The 22,841-nt window shown below is 45.9% G+C and overlaps 1 protein-coding gene across 3 annotated transcripts in view; it reads right to left on the reverse strand.

Annotated features, from left to right (window-relative positions):
• Positions 1 to 22,841, reverse strand: part of rtn1a (reticulon 1a) — a 50,472-nt gene that overhangs the window by 8,609 nt on the left and 19,022 nt on the right. Inside the window, exons 2-3 of one of the 3 annotated variants that reach the window (XM_046366947.1) lie at positions 20,968 to 21,684; positions 19,978 to 20,652 (exon numbers count right to left, since the gene is read on the reverse strand). In XM_046366947.1, coding sequence (XP_046222903.1) covers positions 19,978 to 20,652; positions 20,968 to 21,684 — 1,392 coding nt within the window. Of the gene's footprint in view, positions 1 to 1,732; positions 1,866 to 16,132; positions 16,411 to 19,977; positions 20,653 to 20,967; positions 21,685 to 22,841 lie in introns of those variants that run through there. The other 2 variants (XM_046366948.1, XM_046366949.1) reach the window with 2 other exon arrangements.

The raw sequence follows: 22,841 nt of genomic DNA on the forward strand, positions 1-22,841 counted from the left end.
CTTTCAGCTCATGAAACCAACCCTTTACATTTAACTAGGCAAGTCAGTTAAGAACACATTCTTATTTTCAATGACGGCCTAGGAACAGTGGGTTAACTGCCTTGTTCAGGGGCAGAACGACAGATTTTTACCTTGTCAGCTCGGGTATTCGATCTAATGTAACGGATGTGAAACGGCTAGCTTAGTTAGCGGTGCGCGCTAAATAGCGTTTCAATCGGTTACGTCACTTGCTCTGAGACCTTGAAGTAGTAGTTCCCCTTGCTCTGCAAGGGCCGTGGCTTTTGTGGAGCGATGGGTAACGATGCTTCGTGGGTGACTGTTGTTGATGTGTGCAGAAGGTCCCTGGTTCGCGCCCGGGTATGGGCGAGGGGACGGTTTAAAATTATACTGTTACATTGATGCTGTTGACCCGGATTACTGGTTGCTGCGGAAAAAAAGGAGGAAGGTCAAAAGGGGGGTGAGTGTAACGGATGTGAAACGGCTAGCTTAGTTAGCGGTGTGCGCTAAATAGCATTTCAATCGGTTACGTCACTTGCTCTGAGGTAACGATGCTTCGTGGGTGACTGTTGTTGATGTGTGCAGAAGGTTCCTGGTTCGCGCCCGGGTATAGGCGAGGGGACGGTTTAAAATTATACTGTTACACTAGAAACCTTTTGGTTACTGGCCCAACGCTCTAACCACTAGGCTACCTGCCATGTTCAGTATACATCCAATTCAATGGTGTCTTAAAAGACTGGCGCCATGTCTTGCTATTTATGGATTTTGGGCATAAGACTCAGTATGTTTTCAGCCCCCAACAAAGACGGCAGAGGTTTGTCACCCCTGGATTAGGCCTGAGTCAGTGTACCGTTCCAGCTCAGCTCAAGTGACCCCCACAGCCCTCTCCTGTGTTGGCTGGAAACACAGGCTTGTTTCCATGAGAAAAGTGTCTGGTTCACCCACAGTTGTGAGCCAGCTCCTCCACATCCAGTGACTGTGGCTCAGTGTACATTCATGCATTTCAATGTTCAACTGTTGATGTGACACCTGCAAGCCCTCTGTTTTATGAGGAGGAGGAGACAAAGCCTGTTCCAAAGAGTTTGTGCTCCTGTTCCATAGAGGAGTGAAAAACGGCTGCGTGCTCTGGGTGTCTTCTCCTTCCTCCCTAAGCCCTCGTGTCTGCCCATCCGCCTTCCTGCTCTAATTTTAGCCGTGGAGCTGTGAGCGGCACAGAGATGATGGCCATCTTGATTTCTAACAGGCATCTATGGATGCCAAAAAGGTGTTCTAAAACTGGGTGCTGAAAGGACTCTAATTTTACCACCACTGACCCTCTCACTTAGTGAGGGGCGGGTGCACATTTTGCCATACCCCCATAATCATCTGCCCAAATCACCAATACTGAGCTTCCCTTCTCAATAACCAATACGGACTACCGGTAACCTCTTTCCCTGTAATCAATAACTACTCAATAAGGCTGGATATCTGACTGAGTGCCACTCCCTATAAATCCACTGTCACTAGTCAGAAACTCACTATGATTTGCCATTTATCTACTGTATTGCTTAAAATGGAGATGCAAAAAAAGAATAATTCACACACGCACCAAGCGAAGCAGCCGTAAAACAGACAGGCAGGACAGCAATGCCAGAGAGACTTGACATACAGCAGCATATGTGCATTGTGATCTGATCTACAGATTGCACAAAGAGAGAAAAGCTTTAGCTAGTGCAGTAGAAGCGTGTGTACTGACCTGCGGCTCCCATGGCTGAACAGGGATAGAGGCAGCTGCTTTATCCACAGACAAAAGGAGAGCATGAAGGGGGAGTGGCCACAAGCACACAGGCTAGTCATTGGTCTGGGGGAGGGTTAAGGGGATAGGTTGCCAGAGACCTGAGCTGCGATCCAGCACACGATCGTACACACACCCTCTCAGTGAGCTCTTTTAAGACTGCCAAGCAAGGGCAAAATTAAAGTGACTATCTTATTCAAAATGGTGGATGGATATCTCCCTCCACCAGACAGGAAGATGGAATTCTTTCCGATCATTGATTCTCTTATCTATAGCCCGCAGCATGTGACTTCATTGGCAGTATACCATCTACTGAGTGGGTTTCTCAGCAGATCTGCAACGTCTGTGAGGGTTAAAATGCTTCAGCTCTGTGAGCACCTGCCTGGTGCAATTACCATAGCTACGGTGCTGCATTTCCCCCCCCTCCACTCACAGATAGAGAGGAGGAAGGAGAGAGAGTGAGAGAGAGATGGAGGGAGAAAGCGAAAGCACTCCCTGGGGAACTGAGACAGATTCACTTGCTCTGAATATGTGGAATGAGGGACACGTAACGTGTCTACACCGACACACCCAGCCTTTATTGTTCAACACAAAAGGACAAAGGGACGGTTTAACAGGAAGCCGTCAAAACAACAGACACAAACGTCATGGACATGGTTTCTAAACGCTGCTGATAGAATCTGACACGGTTTAAATACCATAATAAAGGCTTAATGGAGTTTGATGGCTGAGTTTGGGTTGTCATCTAAAATGCCAATCGTTGAATCATATTACAAATCATGCAACTGTCTGGAACTTGCCTACATTTTCTTTTACTGACAAAATACTGCCACACAAGAGAATAAATTATTCTTATCAAGGAAGACTATTGGTGAATAATACCGTTTTCAAAATAGATGGTAATTTTGCATTAAGTTAAAAAAAAATCTGGTTAAAAGTATTTTTGTGGTAGTTGAACCAATTGATTGGTTGAAACTATTTCTGTTCTGATTTCAGATCTGGGTCACAGAGAAGTAGATTTCATAATATCTTAGAATATATTTCTGTTCTGATTTGAATAGCAGAGAAGTAGACTAATATTTAATACACGAAGTTGTTAGGAAAGTGGTCAAAGTAGTGTATGTGTCAAAAGTTACATGAATGACTAATTGTGTCATTCTTAGAATGTGCTCCCCCTGTGCTGTAGTTAACAAATTCAAAGTTTCAAGGCAGTCAGTGGGAAGTTAGCCTACTACAGTTGGGTGATATTAAGATAGCATCGTCTACTGACGATGATTGACAGCAATAGTCGATGGTGATGACACATTGATGTGACAGATGATGCCTTAGCCTTTTAACTTTACTGGCGCTGCGCAGTGAAGAACGGCGTCTCGCGGCACACAGCAGGGGAGCACGCAAGTGACATTCCCGAGGAATTTGCCTTTTCCTATTTTCTAAAGCCTATTTAAATAAATACTTTTTTATATATATACAGAGCGCAATTGAGAAATGTAGGCCAGTCAGAGAGAAGAATTCCACCCAAGTAGCGCAAAATGTCCAGTCAGAAAATATTGTTTCTCTCTCTATCTCTGTCGGACACTCCTTGACTTTCTTGTGTCTAGCTGTAAAAAAATAATTGGTTGCCTATATTCCCCTCTCTTTCCATTCGATAGGCTATGAATGGGACTTTAGGCTGTAGGCTACACTCATAATTTTATGCAGGGCTTTCTCCCGATCAAACAATGAATGTAACAGAGTTCAAGCTCAAAGAGTTATTTGAATAGCCTAAAAATTGTAAAAGGTAGCCAGGGTAATAATGAGAGAAAATAAACAATATCAATAGCCTATAGAAAACATCTAATGACCAGTTTAATAAAGTTTAAGCTTATTAGAAGTTAAAAACCAAATGGCCAATAACCTATCCTCCTACTAGGTCTATCATAAAAGCTTTAAGAGAAGTTAAAGTTCCCAAATGTTCTAGCTTAAGAAGGTGTTGTCCTAAAGTTGCCACTTTCAAAAAGAACAAGTATGAAAGTCTATAGCCTAGGCTATTCTTAAATCACAGCTTTATAAGCGATAGTTTGTGCTATTATACTATTATTTATTTATTCTTATACAATTATTTTATGAGGCAAATAAATCCACTATTATTCAGTTCTGAACGTGGCAGACTGCCTCTATCCAGCCCATAATGTTAACCTAACTCACTACGATAACATGCTGATCACACTGCTCGTGTTGCAAAATAAATGTACACATACATGTTATTCAATCATTGCGTGTGCGTAGCCAGGTGCTAAAATTGAACTTGGGTCTATTTGTGATGCTTAATGCGCTGCAAGTTCAGCCTTTCCTATCTCCTCATTGGTTTTTAGGAGCATATCCCACGTGGGTGATTGAAAGATGAACTGAGGTCCACATTCCAGTCCAGTTGGTGGTGGTAATGCACCTTCAAGTTGGTTGACAACCACCATATAAAGTCCAAAGAAGAAGAAGAAGCCTGAAGTAGGAGAGATCACTAGAAACTAACTCGGTTTACCATTTTATCTGTGGATGAATTGTCAGAGTAGAGCACCATGACTTGCATTTCACTTAAAATAATAACCCAATGTTTATATCCCCGGACAAATTAGCTAGCAACAGCACGCTAGCTAGCTAAATTTCCATAAATGTTTGCTTATCGACCTGTCCCCAAATTAATATAAATGGTTCAGAGATCGTTTTGACATTTCAACCATCTGGCGTCGGAGGACGTTCCTTATCAGGCTGTCACCGCTCCATCATGTGTGCGACACACACACCTATTCCATGCTGGAGCTCCTCCACCAGAAAGGAATATTATTAAATATTTGCCTGCACTTAGCCTCGGCCTAGGCTTTCAACAACATTATATGTCATTATGATTCGTCCAGTTGTAGCATTCGATTTCGTGCTATAGCCCAACGGTTTGGTCAAGTATTATTTATTTGTCATGTTTTGTCATTAATTATCATGTCTTGTCCCCGTGCTTCCCCTTCTATTCGTTTCCCTCTGCTGGTCTTATTAGGTTCTTTCCCTCTTTCTATCCCTCTCTCTCCCCCTCCCTCTCTCACTCTCTCGCTCTCTCTTCTCTCTATCGTTCCGTTCCTGCTCCCAGCTGTTCCTATTTCCCTAATCAATCATTTAATCTTCCCACACCTGTTCCCGATCCTTTTCCCTGATTAGAGTCCCTATTTCTCTCCTTGTTTTCCGTTCCTGCCCCGTCGGATCCTCATCTATAATTCACCGTGCTGTGTCTATGTTTTGCCCTGTCGTGTCGTGTTTCCCTCAGATGCTGCGTGGTGAGCAGGTGTCTGAGTCTGCTAGGTTCAAGTGCCTTCCCGAGGCAACCTGCAGTTCTCGATCAAGTCTCCTGTCTGTTCTCGTCTTTACGAGTAGTATTATGCTTTTTGTTTTGTAAAGTTTCTTTCTGGATTAAAAACTCTGTTTTCGCCAAGTCGCTTTTGGGTCCTCATTCACCTGCATAACAGAAGGATCCGACCAAGGAATGGACCCAGCGACTACAGAGGCTCGTAACACTGCCGTCAAGATCCAAGGAGCCATGCTCGGCAGACACGAGCAGGAATTGTCTGCTGCTCGCCATGCCGTGGAGAACCTGGCCGCTCAGGTTTCCGACCTCTCTGGACAGTTCCAGAGTCTTCGTCTCGTGCCACCTGTTACTTCCTGGCCTGCCGAGCCTCCGGAACCTAGGGTTAATAACCCACCTTGCTACTCCGGGCAGCCCACGGAGTGCCGCTCCTTTCTCACCCAGTGTGATATTGTGTTCTCTCTCCAACCCAACACATACTCTAGTGAGAGAGCTCGGGTTGCTTACGTCATTTCACTCCTTACTGGCCGGGCCCGAGAGTGGGGCACAGCTATCTGGGAGGCAAGGGCTGATTGTTCTAACAATTACCAGAACTTTAAGGAGGAGATGATTCGGGTTTTTGACCGTTCAGTTTTTGGTGGGGAGGCTTCTAGGGCCCTGGCTTCCCTATGCCAAGGTGATCGATCCATAACGGATTACTCTATAGAGTTTCGTACTCTTGCTGCCTCTAGTGACTGGAACGAGCCGGCGCTGCTCGCTCGTTTTCTGGAGGGACTCCACACAGTGGTCAAGGATGAGATTCTCTCTCGGGAGGTTCCTTCCAGTGTGGACTCTTTGATTGCTCTCGCCATCCGCATAGAACGACGGGTAGATCTTCGTCACCAGGCTCGTGGAAGAGAGCTCGCATCAACGGTGTTTCCCTGCTCCGCATCGCAACCATCTCCCTCCTCTGACTCTGAGACTGAGCCCATGCAGCTGGGAGGGATTCGCATCTCGACTAAGGAGAGGGAACGGAGGATCACCAACCGCCTGTGCCTCTATTGCGGATTTGATGGACATTTTGTTAATTCATGTCCAGTAAGAGGCCAGAGCCCATCAGTAAGCGGAGGGCTACTGGTGAGCGCTACTACTCAGGTCTCTTCATCTAGATCCTGTACTACTATGTCGGTCCATCTACGCTGGACCGGTTCGGGTGCTACATGCAGTGCCTTGATTGACTCTGGGGCTGAGGGTTGTTTCATGGACGAAGCATGGGTTCGGAAACATAACATTCCTTTCAGACAGTTAGACAAGCCTACGCCCATGTTTGCCTTAGACGGTAGTCATCTTCCCAGTATCAGATTTGAGACACTACCTTTAACTCTCACAGTATCTGGTAACCACAGTGAGACTATTTCTTTTTTGATTTTTCGTTCACCTTTCACACCTGTTGTTTTGGGTCATCCCTGGCTAGTATGTCATAATCCTTCAATTAATTGGTCTTGTAATTCTATCCTATCCTGGAACGTATCTTGTCATGTGAAGTGCTTAATGTCTGCCATCCCTCCCATTTCTTCTGTCCCCACTTCTCAGGAGGAACCTGGCGATTTGACAGGAGTGCCGGAGGAATATCATGATCTGCGCACGGTCTTCAGTCGGTCCCGAGCCAACTCCCTTCCTCCTCACCGGTCGTATGATTGTAGTATTGATCTCCTTCCGGGGACCACTCCTCCTCGGGGTAGACTATACTCTCTGTCGGCTCCCGAACGTAAGGCTCTCGAGGATTATTTATCTGTGTCTCTTGACGCCGGTACCATAGTGCCTTCTTCCTCTCCGGCCGGGGCGGGGTTCTTTTTTGTTAAGAAGAAGGACGGTACTCTGCGCCCCTGCGTGGATTATCGAGGGCTGAATGACATAACGGTTAAGAATCGTTATCCGCTTCCCCTTATGTCATCAGCCTTCGAGATTCTGCAGGGAGCCAGGTGCTTTACTAAGTTGGACCTTCGTAACGCTTACCATCTCGTGCGCATCAGAGAGGGGGACGAGTGGAAAACGGCGTTTAACACTCCGTTAGGGCATTTTGAGTACCGGGTTCTGCCGTTTGGTCTCGCCAATGCGCCAGCTGTTTTTCAGGCATTAGTTAATGATGTTCTGAGAGACATGCTGAACATCTTTGTTTTTGTCTATCTTGACGATATCCTGATTTTTTCACCGTCACTCGAGATTCATGTTCAGCACGTTCGACGTGTTCTACAGCGCCTTTTAGAGAATTGTCTCTACGTAAAGGCTGAGAAGTGCTCTTTTCATGTCTCCTCCGTTACTTTTCTCGGTTCCGTTATTTCCGCTGAAGGCATTCAGATGGATTCCGCTAAGGTCCAAGCTGTCAGTGATTGGCCCGTTCCAAGGTCACGTGTCGAGTTGCAGCGCTTTCTAGGTTTCGCTAATTTCTATCGGCGTTTCATTCGTAATTTCGGTCAAGTTGCTGCCCCTCTCACAGCTCTTACTTCTGTCAAGACGTGTTTTAAGTGGTCCGGTTCCGCCCAGGGAGCTTTTGATCTTCTAAAAGAACGTTTTACGTCCGCTCCTATCCTCGTTACTCCTGACGTCACTAGACAATTCATTGTCGAGGTTGACGCTTCAGAGGTAGGCGTGGGAGCCATTCTATCCCAGCGCTTCCAGTCTGACGATAAGGTTCATCCTTGCGCTTATTTTTCTCATCGCCTGTCGCCATCTGAGCGCAACTATGATGTGGGTAACCGTGAACTGCTCGCCATCCGCTTAGCCCTAGGCGAATGGCGACAGTGGTTGGAGGGGGCGACCGTTCCTTTGTCGTTTGGACAGACCATAAGAACCTTGAGTACATCCGTTCTGCCAAACGACTTAATGCCCGTCAAGCTCGTTGGGCGTTGTTTTTCGCTCGTTTCGAGTTTGTGATTTCTTACCGTCCGGGTAGCAAGAACACCAAGCCTGATGCCTTATCCCGTCTGTTTAGTTCTTCTGTGGCTTCTACTGATCCCGAGGGGATTCTTCCTTATGGGCGTGTTGTCGGGTTGACAGTCTGGGGAATTGAAAGACAGGTTAAGCAAGCACTCACGCACACTGCGTCGCCGCGCGCTTGTCCTAGTAACCTCCTTTTCGTTCCTGTTTCCACTCGTCTGGCTGTTCTTCAGTGGGCTCACTCTGCCAAGTTAGTTGGTCATCCCGGTGTTCGAGGCACTCTTGCGTCTATTCGCCAGCGCTTTTGGTGGCCGACTCAGGAGCGTGACACGCGCCGTTTCGTGGCTGCTTGTTCGGATTGCGCGCAGACTAAGTCGGGTAACTCTCCTCCTGCCGGTCGTCTCAGACCGCTCCCCATTCCTTCTCGACCATGGTCTCACATCGCCCTAGACTTCATTACCGGTCTGCCTGTGTCTGCGGGGAAGACTGTGATTCTTACGGTTGTCGATAGGTTCTCTAAGGCGGCACATTTCATTCCCCTCGCTAAACTTCCTTCCGCTAAGGAGACGGCACAAATCATTATCGAGAATGTGTTCAGAATTCACGGCCTCCCGTTAGACGCCGTTTCAGACAGAGGTCCGCAATTCACGTCACAGTTTTGGAGGGAGTTCTGTCGTTTGATTGGTGCGTCCGTCAGTCTCTCTTCCGGGTTTCATCCCCAGTCTAACGGTCAAGCAGAGAGGGCCAATCAGACGATTGGTCGCATACTACGCAGCCTTTCTTTCAGAAACCCTGCGTCTTGGGCAGAACAGCTCCCCTGGGCAGAATACGCTCACAACTCGCTTCCTTCGTCTGCTACCGGGTTATCTCCGTTTCAGAGTAGTCTGGGTTACCAGCCTCCTCTGTTCTCATCCCAGCTTGCCGAGTCCAGCGTTCCCTCCGCTCAAGCGTTTGTCCAACGTTGTGAGCGCACCTGGAGGAGGGTGAGGTCTGCACTTTGCCGCTACAGGGCACAGACTGTGAGAGCCGCCAATAAACGCAGGATTAAGAGTCCAAGGTATTGTTGCGGCCAGAGAGTGTGGCTTTCCACTCGCAACCTTCCTCTTACGACAGCTTCTCGTAAGTTGACTCCGCGGTTCATTGGTCCGTTCCGTGTCTCCCAGGTCGTCAATCCTGTCGCTGTGCGACTGCTTCTTCCGCGACATCTTCGTCGCGTCCATCCTGTCTTCCATGTCTCCTGTGTCAAGCCCTTTCTTCGCACCCCCGTTCGTCTTCCCCCCCCTCCCGTCCTTGTCGAGAGCGCACCTATTTACAAGGTACGTAAGATCATGGACATGCGTTCTCGGGGACGGGGTCACCAATACTTAGTGGATTGGGAGGGTTACGGTCCTGAGGAGAGGAGTTGGGTTCCGTCTCGGGACGTGCTGGACCGTTCGCTTATTGATGATTTCCTCCGTTGCCGCCAGGGTTCCTCCTCGAGTGCGCCAGGAGGCGCTCGGTGAGTGGGGGTACTGTCATGTTTTGTCATTAATTATCATGTCTTGTCCCCGTGCTTCCCCTTCTATTCGTTTCCCTCTGCTGGTCTTATTAGGTTCTTTCCCTCTTTCTATCCCTCTCTCTCCCCCTCCCTCTCTCACTCTCTCGCTCTCTCTTCTCTCTATCGTTCCGTTCCTGCTCCCAGCTGTTCCTATTTCCCTAATCAATCATTTAGTCTTCCCACACCTGTTCCCGATCCTTTTCCCTGATTAGAGTCCCTATTTCTCTCCTTGTTTTCCGTTCCTGCCCCGTCGGATCCTCATCTATAATTCACCGTGCTGTGTCTATGTTTTGCCCTGTCGTGTCGTGTTTCCCTCAGATGCTGCGTGGTGAGCAGGTGTCTGAGTCTGCTAGGTTCAAGTGCCTTCCCGAGGCAACCTGCAGTTCTCGATCAAGTCTCCTGTCTGTTCTCGTCTTTACGAGTAGTATTATGCTTTTTGTTTTGTAAAGTTTCTTTCTGGATTAAAAACTCTGTTTTCGCCAAGTCGCTTTTGGGTCCTCATTCACCTGCATAACATTATTGGTTGGCCAATAGGGGTCAATACCATCATATGTGATATACACTGAACAAAAATATAAACATGCAACAATTTCAAAAAGTTTACTGAGTTACAGTTAATAAATACATGAATTATGCACTAATGTATGGATGTCACATGCCTGGGATTACAGATATGCATCTGTTGGTCACAGAAACCTTAAAAAAAGGTAGAGGCATGGATCAGAAAACCAGTGACTATCATTTGCCTCATGCAGCGCGACACATCTCCTTTTTGCATAGAGTTGATCAAGCTGTTGATTGTGGCATGTTGTACCACTCCTCTTCAATGGCTGTGTGAAATTGATGGATACTGGTGGGAACTGGAACACGCTGTTGTACATGTCGATCCAGAGTATTCCAAATATGCTCAATGGGTGACATGTCTAGTGAGTATGCAGGCCATTGAAGAACTGGGACATTTTCAGCTTCCAGGAATTGTGGAGAGATCCTTGCAACATGGGGCCATGCATTATCTTGCTGAAACACGAAGTGACTGTGGCGTATGAATGGCACGACAATGGGCCTCTGGATCTCGTCACGGTATCGCTGTGTATTCAAATTGCCATTGATAAAACGCGTTGTGTTCATTGTTCGTAGCTTATGCCTGCCCATACCATAACCCCATCGCCACCATGGGGCACTCTGTTCACAACGTTGACATCAGCAAACCACTCGCCCACACTACGCCATACACGCTGTCTGCCATCTGCCCGGTACAGTTGAAACCGGGATTAATCTGTGAAGAGCAAAATTCTCCAGCATGCCAGTGGCCATCGAAAGTGAGCATTTGCCTAGTGAAGTTGGTTACGACGCCGAACTGCAGTCAGGCCAAGACCGTGGTGAGGACAACGAGCATACAGATGAGCTTCCCTGAGATGGTTTCTTACAGTTTGTGCAAAATTCTTCAGTTGTGTAAACCCACAGTTTCATCAGCTGTCCGGGTGGCTGGTCTCAGATGATTTTACAGGTGGAGAAGCCATATGCGGATATCCTGGGCTGGCGTGGTCTGTGGTTGTACGTGATATACATGACGGCTTATGGTAGAGAAATTAACATTCAATTCTCTGGCAACAGCTCTGGTGGACATTCCTGCAGTGAGTATGCCAATTGCACGTTCCCTCAAAACTTGAAACATCTGTAGCATTGTGTTATGTGACAAAACTGCACATTTTAGAATGGCCTTTTAGGTGCATCTGTGCAATTATCATGCTGTTTAATCAGCTTCTTGATATGCCGCACATGTCAGGTGGATGGATTATCTGGGCAAAGGAGAAATGCTCACTAACACGGAGGTAAACAAATTAGTGGCACAACATTTGACAGAAATACGTTTTTTGTGCATATGGAACATTTCTGGGATCTTTTATTTCAGCTCATTAAACATGGGACCAACATTTTACATGTTGTGTTTATATTTTTGATCAGTGTACAGGACCAGTCAAAGGTTTGGACACACCTAATCCAGGGTTTTTCTTTATTTGTACTATTTTCTACATTGTAGAATAGTAGTGAAGGCATCAAAACTATGAAATAACACATATGGAATCATGTAGTAAACAAAAAAGGCTTAAACAAATCAAAATATATTTTAGATTCTTCAAAGTAGCTACCCTTTGCCTTGATGACAGCTTTACACACTCTTGGCATTCTCTCAACCAGCTTCATGAGGTAGTCACCTGGAATTCTTTTCCAACAGTCTTAAAGGAGTTCCCACATATGCTGAGCACTTTTTAGCTGCTTTTTCTTCACTCTGCGGTCCAACTCATCCCAACCATCTTAATTGGGTTGATGTCGGGTGATTGTGGAGGCCAGGTCATCTGATGCACCACTCTCCTTCTTGGTCAAATAGCTCTTCCACAGCCTGCACAACATTTTAGAGAAATAAGCTTTTTGTGCGTATGGAACATCTCTGGGATATTTTATTTCAGCTCATGAAACATGGGACCAACAAATATATCGTGATGATGAATTATGGGTTCATAATCACTATAGGACAAAGGTTGGCGTCACCTGCTTACAGTTGACACGGTTACTAAAACAGCTCCACCCTTTGAGTGGCAAAATATATTTATGTTCTGATTTCGGACTTGAATAGCAGACAAGCAGAGGACATTTCATATGCTCTAACCTTTTGCCTAAGTTGTTGGGAAAGTGGTCAAAGTAGCTGATTTGTGTCAAAAATGGCATTGTTTACAGTGAATGAACTGTTGGAAGTCATGTGACTGTCTAACAATGGGGAATGATTTAGAATGTTGAAAAAAGTCCCATTTAAGTGAAGATTGGGGGAAAAAAATACAAAAAGCTTAATAGGTTAAAAAGCATAAAATACACTGCTCAAAAAAATTAAGGGAACACTTAAACAACACAATGTAACTTAAGTGAATCACACTTCTGTGAAATCAAACTGTCCACTTAGGGAGCAACACTGATTGACAATAAATTTCACATGCTGTTGTGCAAATGGAATAGACAACAGGTGGAAATTATAGGCAATTAGCAAGACACCCCCAATAAAGGAGTGGTTCTGCAGGTGGTGACCACAGACCACTTCTCAGTTCCTATGCTTCCTGGCTGATGTTTTGGTCACCTTTGGCGGTGCTTTCACTCTAGTGGTAGCATGAGACGGAGTCTACAACCCACACAAGTGGCTCAGGTAGTGCAGCTCATCCAGAATGGCACATCAATGCGAGCTGTGGCAAGAAGGTTTGCTGTGTCTGTCAGCGTAGTGTCCAGAGCATGGAGGCGCTACCAGGAGACAGGCCAGTACATCAGGAGACGTGGAGGAGGCCGTAGGAGGGCAACAACCCAGCAGCAGGACCGCTACCTCCGCCTTTGTGCAAGGAGGAGCAGGAGGAGCACTGCCAGAGCCCTGCAGATGACCACCAGCAGGCCACAAATGTGCATGTGTCTGCTCAAACGGTCAGAAACAGACTCCACGAGGGTGGTATGAGGGCCCGACGTCCACAGGTGGGGGTTGTTCTTACAGCCCAACACCGTGCAGGACGTTTGGCATTTGCCAGAGAACACCAAGATTGGCAAATTCGCCACTGGCGCCCTGTGCTCTTCACAGATGAAAGCAGGTTCACACTGAACACGTGACAGATGTAACAGAGTCTGGAGACGCCGTGGAGAACTTTCTGCTGCCTGCAACATCCTCCAGCATGACCGGTTTGGCGGTGGGTCAGTCATGGTGTGGGGTGGCATTTCTTTGGGGGGCCGCACAACCCTCCATGTGCTCGCCAGAGGTAGCCTGACTGCCATTAGGTACCGAGATGAGATCCTCAGACCCCTTGTGAGACCATATGCTGGTGCGGTTGGCCCTGGGTTCCTCATAATGCAAGACAATGCTAGACCTCATGTGGCTGGAGTGTGTCAGCAGTTCCTGCAAGAGGAAGGCATTCATGCTATGGACTGGCCCGCCCGTTCCCCAGACCTGAATCCAATTGAGCACATCTGGGACATCATGTCTCGCTCCATCGACCAACGCCACGTTGCACCACAGACTGTCCAGGAGTTGGCGGATGCTTTAGTCCAGGTCTGGGAGAAGATCCCTCAGGAGACCATCCGCCACCTCATCAGGAGCATGCCCAGGCGTTGTAGGGAGGTCATACAGGCACGTGGAGGCCACACACACTACTGAGCCTCATTTTGACTTGTTTTAAGGACATTACATCAAAGTTGGATCAGCCTGTAGTGTGGTTTTCCACTTTAATTTTGAGTGTGACTCCAAATCCAGACCTCCATGGGTTGATGAATTTAATTTCCATTGATAATTTTTGTGTGATTTTGTTGTCAAGACATTCAACTATGTAAAGAAAAAAGTATTTAATAAGAATATTTCATTCATTCAGATCTAGGATGTGTTATTTTAGTGTTCCCTTAATTTTTTTGAGCAGTGTATATCAAAAGTATGTAAGCACACTATTCCAGACCGGTCTGTACGTTTTAAAGTTTGAATGACATTTCTATCTTAAACAGTGTAGGAGGGATGGAGTGCTCATAATAACTAGCCAATAACTCAGAAGTATGGTAGAGATTTAGAATGAGACGTTTGCAAGTCCCATTAATAATTTGTTCAGCATCTAATTCCCTTTTATTAGGCTTAGCAGGCTTTGCTTTCACATTGGTAATGCACAGTATACAATTGGTATAGGCCTATAGCCTATTTCACAGAGTGAGTCATGGGTGAGGTTCTGTCAAGCTCTCTGGTTTGTAGAGACCCTGGGGATTACTGTCCTGCCCAGCTTGCATGAACACAGGATGTTGAACCAAAGCGTACAGTAGGTACCGTGGCACGCAGACAAACCCTGATCACTGATACAGGCCTGTATGATTTCTGCTTCTGATACTCAACAAGCTGATGCAATATTCCTCACTCTTCAGATTTGTAGTCAGATTATGTTCTACATTTGTAGGTAGCGGCAGAGTGAACCAGTTTAGCCTGACCCGGTTAGACCACTAAAGTCAACGACACTGGCTCAAACCATGCCCCAAGCCAGCATGATCAAACATGTATCCAAACCTGTGTCTTTGCTTCAACAGCTTATTCAAACTAAAGAACATCCAACTGGTCAATTTTATAATTTATCTGTGTGTGTTTTGTGTGTGTTAAGGTGAAACTCTATGTTGGACCAAGGTGTATCATTGTCAATGCTAATATGGCTAAGATTCACTAGCTAGCTAACCAACAACTGTAACAATGTATTTGAGAAATGATGTATGTTATCAACAAGCTAAGTGAAACCAGTTTGTTTTGCCCCATAGTTGCGCACGCGTCACTTTTGTTGCTAAACAACCAACCCGTCTATAGTGAAAGCTCAGAGAATACAAGCTATTATGCTCACAACTCTGTGACTGAATGAACGGAACTGGTTATTGTTCAATGAAAATAAAGTATCCACATAGACCTGTGTGGCTCCTTCTCTGTATATTTTATAAAGAGATGTATAGGCTATTCGTCTTGCATTTTAATTTGGAGATTCTATTCTCTTCTCCATTTTAAATCTTAAAATTACTCAGTTTCATTCACAGGTAAGGAAAAGGCAGACCAACCAACCCCATCTCTCTCCATCAATAAGCATGGCTGCAATAGAAAATGACAGCCAGCTGGAAAGGCGAGGAGGAGGAAGGGACACCATTTTCTCTCCTCGTCAGGCAATACTAATGCACACCATGATGGAGAAAAAGGCAGACGGAGGCTGTGCCTTTTTTCCCCAGTCGCTGCAAGGTGCCCTGGCAGCCGATGGATGAGACTGATGTAATTAGGATGGGTGTGGCCTGGTTGCCATGGAGACAGTCCGTCAGTGCCATCCGGATGCTCCAACAGTCTCGCACACAAAAATAGCTCAAAGTCTCCGGCATGAAAACAGCTCCCCCACAGAGCGTCACACTGGGAGGGCGATAACAATGACACACCTTGGTCCAACATAGAGTTTCACCTTAACACACACACAAAACACACACTGAACAACAGACGTCTCACGTGTATGTATGTATGTATACATTCGTCATCATAATCAGCAACGTCTCACACCCACCCTCCCACCCTCTTTTTCCCCTTTGTCTCACACGCACACAGAGAGCGTGATCAGGGTGTGTCCGCTGTGAGACGGGGGGAGGGGGGGGGGTAGACAGCTAAGCCTGTTCACCCAGGCCCCGACTAACACACACCTTGGATACCACCACGACCATACATGCAACATCCCCCTTTCACACAAACACAACTAGAGCTTTGCACTCGCAGCATAAATAGGCTACATGTGCACCTCATACATACACACAAATCAGATCACCACTCACAGCCTAGATACACACACTCCTAACACACAGACAGAGACAGTTAATCCATTCCTTACTTAGATTTACGTGTATTTTGGGTATATGTTGTGAAACTGTTAGATATTACTTGTTAGATATTGCTGCACTGTCGGAGCTAGAAGCACAAGCATTTCGCTACACCCGCAATAACATCTGCTAAACATGTGTATGTGACCAATAAAATGTGATTTGATTTACACAATAAACACAGCAAACACATCAGTACCCTGGCCTTTCCAGCTACTCCAGGAGCACTCCTTCTTGATACCGTCTGCAGTGGCCTGCATGTTGATGATCAATCTCCCTGATTTTCCTTTCTCTTGGTCTTCTCCGTTTTCTTCTAGCTCTTCCTCTTCTTGTGCCACTGATTCACTCACTCATCTCACAAAGGCATGAATAGTTGGAACGATGAGATGCGGAGACGAGAGGGAGGGAGTCAAGGTTTCCAAGGTACTGCTGGCTCGCGGAAAAAACAGAATGATGCTGTGGAGCAGTGTTAGCGAGAACAGAAGGAGGAGAGGGGGTGTGGGTGGGGGGGTGATCGAATAAATGCCACACCACAGTCGCTACTGCAGCAAATCATCCATGCAATGATTTAGTGCGGGGGGGGGGGTAGGCATCCCTTCACAATAAAAGTCCTCATGCTTATCCTGATTCTCAGAGCAGACTAGGTGGTGGGCTGGGGGTTTGGTAGTGAAAGAGTTAACCAACATGCCCTTTGATTAAGCTCAGTCGGAAGCAGGCAAGTGCACTGTCATATTTCCTAGCCCACCCCTCATGCTTCCATTTTGGTGGCTAGTTTCATCATGATCAATATTTTATAGAAGATAATTTACGGATAAGGTGCCAGATTGAAATTACAATCGAAACAAATCTGACGTCATCCTTCACAGCATTGAGACTGTGGGTAAAAGGTTTTGTGTTAAGACTGAGGATTCTATAGGCTACTGCTGGGGAAGGGACCTAGCGTAGCTAAGAAATCATCTAGCAAATAGTCAACTCCTCTGTCCTTTGTTTCTACGCTTTGTACAAAATAATGTTTAAGCTTGTGGTCAATATGACACAAATACCGTAGTTATTTTCAATATGTCTCACTAATTGTTGAGCAGCTTAAGTGCTTGTCTTTTTAATCATTCATAAATATACACACTCTACAGTAATAGCCCTCAAAGGTTTACTGCCTAAAGGCTGTGGTTCAGTTTGTGCTTTAGGTCCCACCAGGATGCATTAGCAATGCAAATGACCTGACAAAGCTCTAGGGCGTTTCCATGACAGCGAAGGCTGAAAATATTTAGGATATCTTAGATTGTTCTGGCAATTCTCACAAATAAACGTCATTAGGAGGAAGGATGTTTGACATTCTTTTTACATTTGTATCACAAACCATTTTTGAGTGGCCATTTTAGGTCCTTTTTAGACCTAATCATGCCTCCTGTAAGACCCTATGATCTGTGAACTGTACTGATACAGACAACATCTTGATGTCATTATACTCCTTATAGTGTGATCTAAAATATGGAGTATGTCTTGATTCTGAAATATAATTTTTCACATTCATTTATTCAACATTATGAATATGAATATCTGAAAAGTACCCTTTCTGATTTTGTTAATTTTAAGACATTGTTTGGAACGATATACTCTACAAGTACATCACATTTCCAGAGTGGGCTCTCTGCTACATTGTACATTGTATGAGCACCACCAACACAGTGAATGGGAAATGGAATTCAAAGGGTGATTTGCTGAATGAGTAATTGTAGAGGAGGGCTGTGACTTCATGAAAACTTAGATCACAGAGGCCTATAATAACTCATAAAATCAATCATAAAATCAATCATAACATCTCTTATGCACCCCACATCTCAATACCACATAAACAACATATTTGGTCTTGCCCACATTAAGTACACTTTTTAAACCAACCAGGGATTTTTGTAAGGCAACAAAGTCAGATTGCAGCTCTAACAACACCTGGTCTACAGTTGGGGCAATGGCAGTTAATTACCTATAATATCAATTTCTATGTATAAAACGGGTCATATCATTAAAATGACCAGAGAGCCCACTCTGGGAATTTGATGTGTTTGAAGAGTAGATTGCTACAAACAACATAATATTTTTTGAATGTGAAACATTTTAATTTCAGAATCTAAATATACTCCAAATTTGAGACAACACTATAAGGAGTATAAGTACACCAAGATGTTGTATCATGTACGGTTCATGTACAGGTCTAAAAAGGGCCATAATTGACACTTTCATTATGATTAAAAAATAAATAAATTGTGATACAAATGTACAAACCATGTCAAACATTCCTTCCTTCCAATGAAGTTAATATGTGAGAATTGCTAGAACAATCTGAGATACAAAAAAATATATTTGGGGTACGATGGCATGGGATTGCCACAGTGATGCATGTAGGAGCTGAGTCCAACACAGACAGTACCACGTCTAAACAGAGTCTGTGTGCTTGGATAGAGAATAACTATATCATCAGGATTTTGAATGTTAACATTGACCTTTCTATTTCAGTGACATTGGTACAGTCAGTGCACAGACAGCCTTGTCGGCATCCCCCTCACACTTTCTGCTTGCTGCAGCCTTGAGAAAGCTCTCTACCACGGCAACAGCCAATGGGCAAAAAATATGAGCCTGTGATGTGCTCTCCCCCTTGGACGGTGTTGCCATGGCAACTTCTGCGGAGCTGCACAGGCCGTGGTACATAATGTCTGCTCTGCTTGTCTTCACTCCCCAGCATACACACGGACCTCTGTTATAGTCTATGGTGCCCTGCACCACCTAGTGGTGGAGGAATATCAACTTCATCAAATGGGTTGACCTGCTTTTAGAGATTCCAGAACCTTCTTCTGTGCTTGTCTGTTTGTAAACACCAGGAGAGGGGAGGGGCTTCGACTTTTCCTCAAGCACATCAGATGTTTTCATTTCTCTTTATTCTCCCCATCTGAATAAGGAATGTCAGTTACATACTATAGGTGGATATTGTGCTATGACAGCAAAGGAACCATACGGTAATAAGTGAACTGTGATATTTTTGTAACTGCATCTATGTGTGTGTGCCCCAGATTTGACATCACAGGATTACATAAACCCACTATTTACAACAAGGATGAAAAAGAAGCAAACAGAAGAAAGACAACTAAGTGCCAACACAAAATGTCCGGCTTTACACACAGAGAACTCTCTGGCTCAATGTGGTGCAAAGTGATCTCTGGCGTGATCTGTGATGATGTCTGTCTGAAAGAGTTAGGAGACAGATGGCCTGTTTGGGATGTGGGAGTGAGAGAGTCAGGGCTGTTTCAAAACAATTCTATACATATCAAATGAGAGCGAGGGATTAGTTGATATCTTTAATGATGTAGAGGCTCAGCCTCTGTTGATTGTCATCGTAAAAATGCTGGCCTCAGACATGTTTTGTAACTATAGCCTACCACCAGAGGGAAGCAGATCTTGAAATCATGCAGCAGCTCAAAATCCAAGATGCTCACACCCACCACAGCACAGAGGTCAGAACTAGCCGTCTCATAGCAACCCTTTTTATTTCCAACCTTGTCAACACAGCCGAGATAACAACACTCTTTGACCTTCCATGCTATCTCTTCTGATGCATCACACACTCAGGGCAGTAAAAACAGTGCATGAACAACCTGCTGTATTAGAGGGATTCCATTGCCATAGCAACAGCCTGGTAAAATACATGCAGTTACTAGTGTTAAAAAACGGCAAACCACACAGCCACTGGATTCTCCACTGACAAACTAATGCACCGACAGATACCGTACTACCTGTTCGATAAGATGGTAGAGAAATTCTGGAATGTTGTGATGAAATATAATGCAAAGGCAACACAACTGCAACAAGGAAAGATATAAAGATAACACGGCTGCAAGGAGGGATAATAGTGTAGTTAGGTAGGTTTATCACCACAGATTGTATGTTGGAATGCAGGCTATAAGAGTTCATGGGCAAAAAATAAATAGGCTACAGAATACCATATGAAATTCTCTATCAACAGATGAGGACAAGTTGATTAATTACAGGACTTACCTTTCTGTTTGTCAAAGCCCTCCATAAATACTGGCGCAGTAGGTTTGGTCAGTTCTCCCTTCCCCTCAGTGATGTGCTTGTCATCCAGGAGGGGCCTCTCAGACCTCACCTCCGGGGGCACGGCAGCCGTGGGGGGCTTGGGCTTGGTGGGGCAATCCTCTTCCATCTTCATGTGGCTCTTGCTCTTGTCATTGGATGATTTCATCATGGAGCTCGTGACAGGCTCGGCTGGAACCACCTCTGTGGCAGGGCAGGCGGGGGGAGCAGCGGTGGGGATCAGAGGTGAAGGGGTGTTGACCCCCTGTTTGGGGCCGGACCCCTCTCTCTTGGGGCTCTCCTCATTGGCAGACTCGATGAAGAGCTCACTGTCCAGCTCAGCCTCCCTCTCCTCCCTCAGGATGCTGTAGGATATGGGCCCCTTAGCGCTGGGGGGATTGTCGAAGGGGTTGCCAGTCTGGCTGAAACCTCCCTTGCTGCTGGGAGGCTGCTCAAAGGGGTTGTTACTGGATTTGGTGCTGGGGGGGCTCTGCAGGGGAGGATCCTCAGAGACCAGCTCTATCTCAGAGTCCCCCGACTCTGCACTACTGCCATCCTGCTCCCTGGTCTTGGTGGAGCCTGGGGTTGGCTTGCTGCTGGGGACAGCCTTGAACAGTTCTTGGGACGGAGATTCTTTCTCTGCACACACACACACAGAGACAGAGAGACAGAGAGACAGAGAGACAGAGAGACAGAGAGACAGAGAGACAGAGAGACAGAGAGACAGTGAGACAGAGAGACAGAGACAGAGACAGAGAGAGAGTGTCAGGGTCATCTTTAAAATGTTTTTGTCCTTTTATGATGTGTTGTAAACCTTAAAACCTTACATTTTTACCAAACTTGAAATACTGTATTTCAAATCATAGCTAAACCATAGTCCAAGACCATAGACCATGTTGATGGTGAACTCTCTAACTCACTAGAACACAGTAGGAGAGTGTGGGTGATAGCTACCTGTTGGGGATGCATTGGGGGAGGAGTTGGGGCTGTCGTCCTCTGGCTCAGAGAGTGTAACCGTGGGAACGCCCTGCAGGCCCAGGCTGAGGATGTTGTCAGACACATTGGCCTGCGGGGGGGTGGGTTTGGCAGAAGCAGGGGGGTGGGACTCGGTCAGGGTGATCTTCACAGGGCTAGCGGTCTGAGGGGTGCCCAGGTTACGGTAGGAGCGGTAGTCAGACAGCTCCTCATCCTCAGAAGGCTCCTCTACGTAAGGGAAGGAGTGCGAGTCAAGCGCCGGGCCCAGGTTCTCTTCATCTTCCTCCTCCTCGAGTTCTGCAGGGCTCTTATCCATGTAGCCTCCCAGGGAGTCCAGGCCAGACAGCCCAGTGTCTACTAGGCTATGCAGGGGCCCCTGGCTCTGGTGCTGGTTGTGGATGTCATCACCATGGCTGATGTCCATGTAGTTGTAGGCCTCGGTCTTCGACTCGGAGCCGCCCAGCAGGGACTTGGGCATCTCATCAACCAGGTCAGTGATCGTCTTGGTGTTGGAGGAACCAAAGATGCTGTAGGAGTCGAAGGTGTCCTGGGAGGAGGGGCCAGAGGAGAGCTTCAGATCATCAGACAGGTAAGAGGCATCCTGGCTTGAGGGATGGCTCTGATTGGACAGGAGTGAGGTGTACAGGTCACCATCATCACTCATGGGCTTCCGGAAAAGGTCAGACAAGGCGTCACCTAGAAGGAGAGGATGGACAGTGGATTTAATCACAGACCTCAATTGGATAAGGCAAACTTAAACAAATGGAAAAGCGGATAGATGAAATAGGCAGAAGATATCATCACAGGCAACATAACATGTCATTGATATATTTCAGTCAACAGTGAACTGGGGCAAATATGACAATGCTGCGTTAGAGTTGAAATTCTTCAAAACACGTTCCAATCAAGTTGCAATCTTGAATTGACAATAATAACAGGATTATGTTACATATGTGTACTCCAGGCCTGATAGTGGAGATGTGTGGGATCGTAGGGAGAGTATGGGAATCAGTTGGGAGATCTGATGGCGGTGCAGATCAGTGATGCAGCACTAACAGAGGGCACTTGTGCCCTGAGCCATACAAAGGGGGATTGTTCAAACCCCCAAACTCATCCCGCCAGCTAGAAATCCTCAGACTGAGGTACGGGGGATGGGTTCTGTATTCAAATAAAATAAAATTGTATTTGTCACATGCACTGAATACAACAGGTGTAGACTTTACCGTGAAATGCTTAACAACAATGCAGTTCAAGAAATAGAAAATATTTACTAAATAAAATAAAGTAAAAAATTACATAAACAGTAACACAATAAAATAACAATAACGAGGCTGTATACGTGGGGTACTGCTACCGAGTCAATGTGCGGGGGGTACAGGTTAGTCAAGGTAATTTTACATGTAGGTAGGGGTAAGGTGACTATGCATTGATAATAAACAGCGAGTAGCAGCAGTGTAAAAACAAAGGGGGAACTGGGGTGTCAATGTAAATAGTCCAGTGGCCATTTGATTAGTTGTTCAGCAGTCTGATGGATTGGGGGTAGAAGCTGTTAAGGAGCCTTTTGGACCTCGACTTGGCGCTCCGGTACTGCTTGACTTGCGGTAGCAGAGAGAACAGTCTATGACTTGGGTGACTGGAGTATTTGACAATTTTTTGGGCCTTCCTTCCTCCTTCCATTCCCATCTCTCGTTTGTATTCAGAAATCTCCTCTGACAAGATGGCCGATTGTCACTGAGGCACACACACATACTACTGTACCCTATCATTTTCTGTGTGACTTTCCACCTACGGTACGGCCTGTCCAGTATGGCATGAGGGCTACCACAGTATGAGAGCGTTGCAAAATGCAAAGG

The sequence above is a fragment of the Oncorhynchus gorbuscha genome, linkage group LG10 (assembly GCF_021184085.1).
Source record: "Oncorhynchus gorbuscha isolate QuinsamMale2020 ecotype Even-year linkage group LG10, OgorEven_v1.0, whole genome shotgun sequence".
In the NCBI taxonomy this organism is placed as follows: domain Eukaryota; kingdom Metazoa; phylum Chordata; class Actinopteri; order Salmoniformes; family Salmonidae; genus Oncorhynchus; species Oncorhynchus gorbuscha.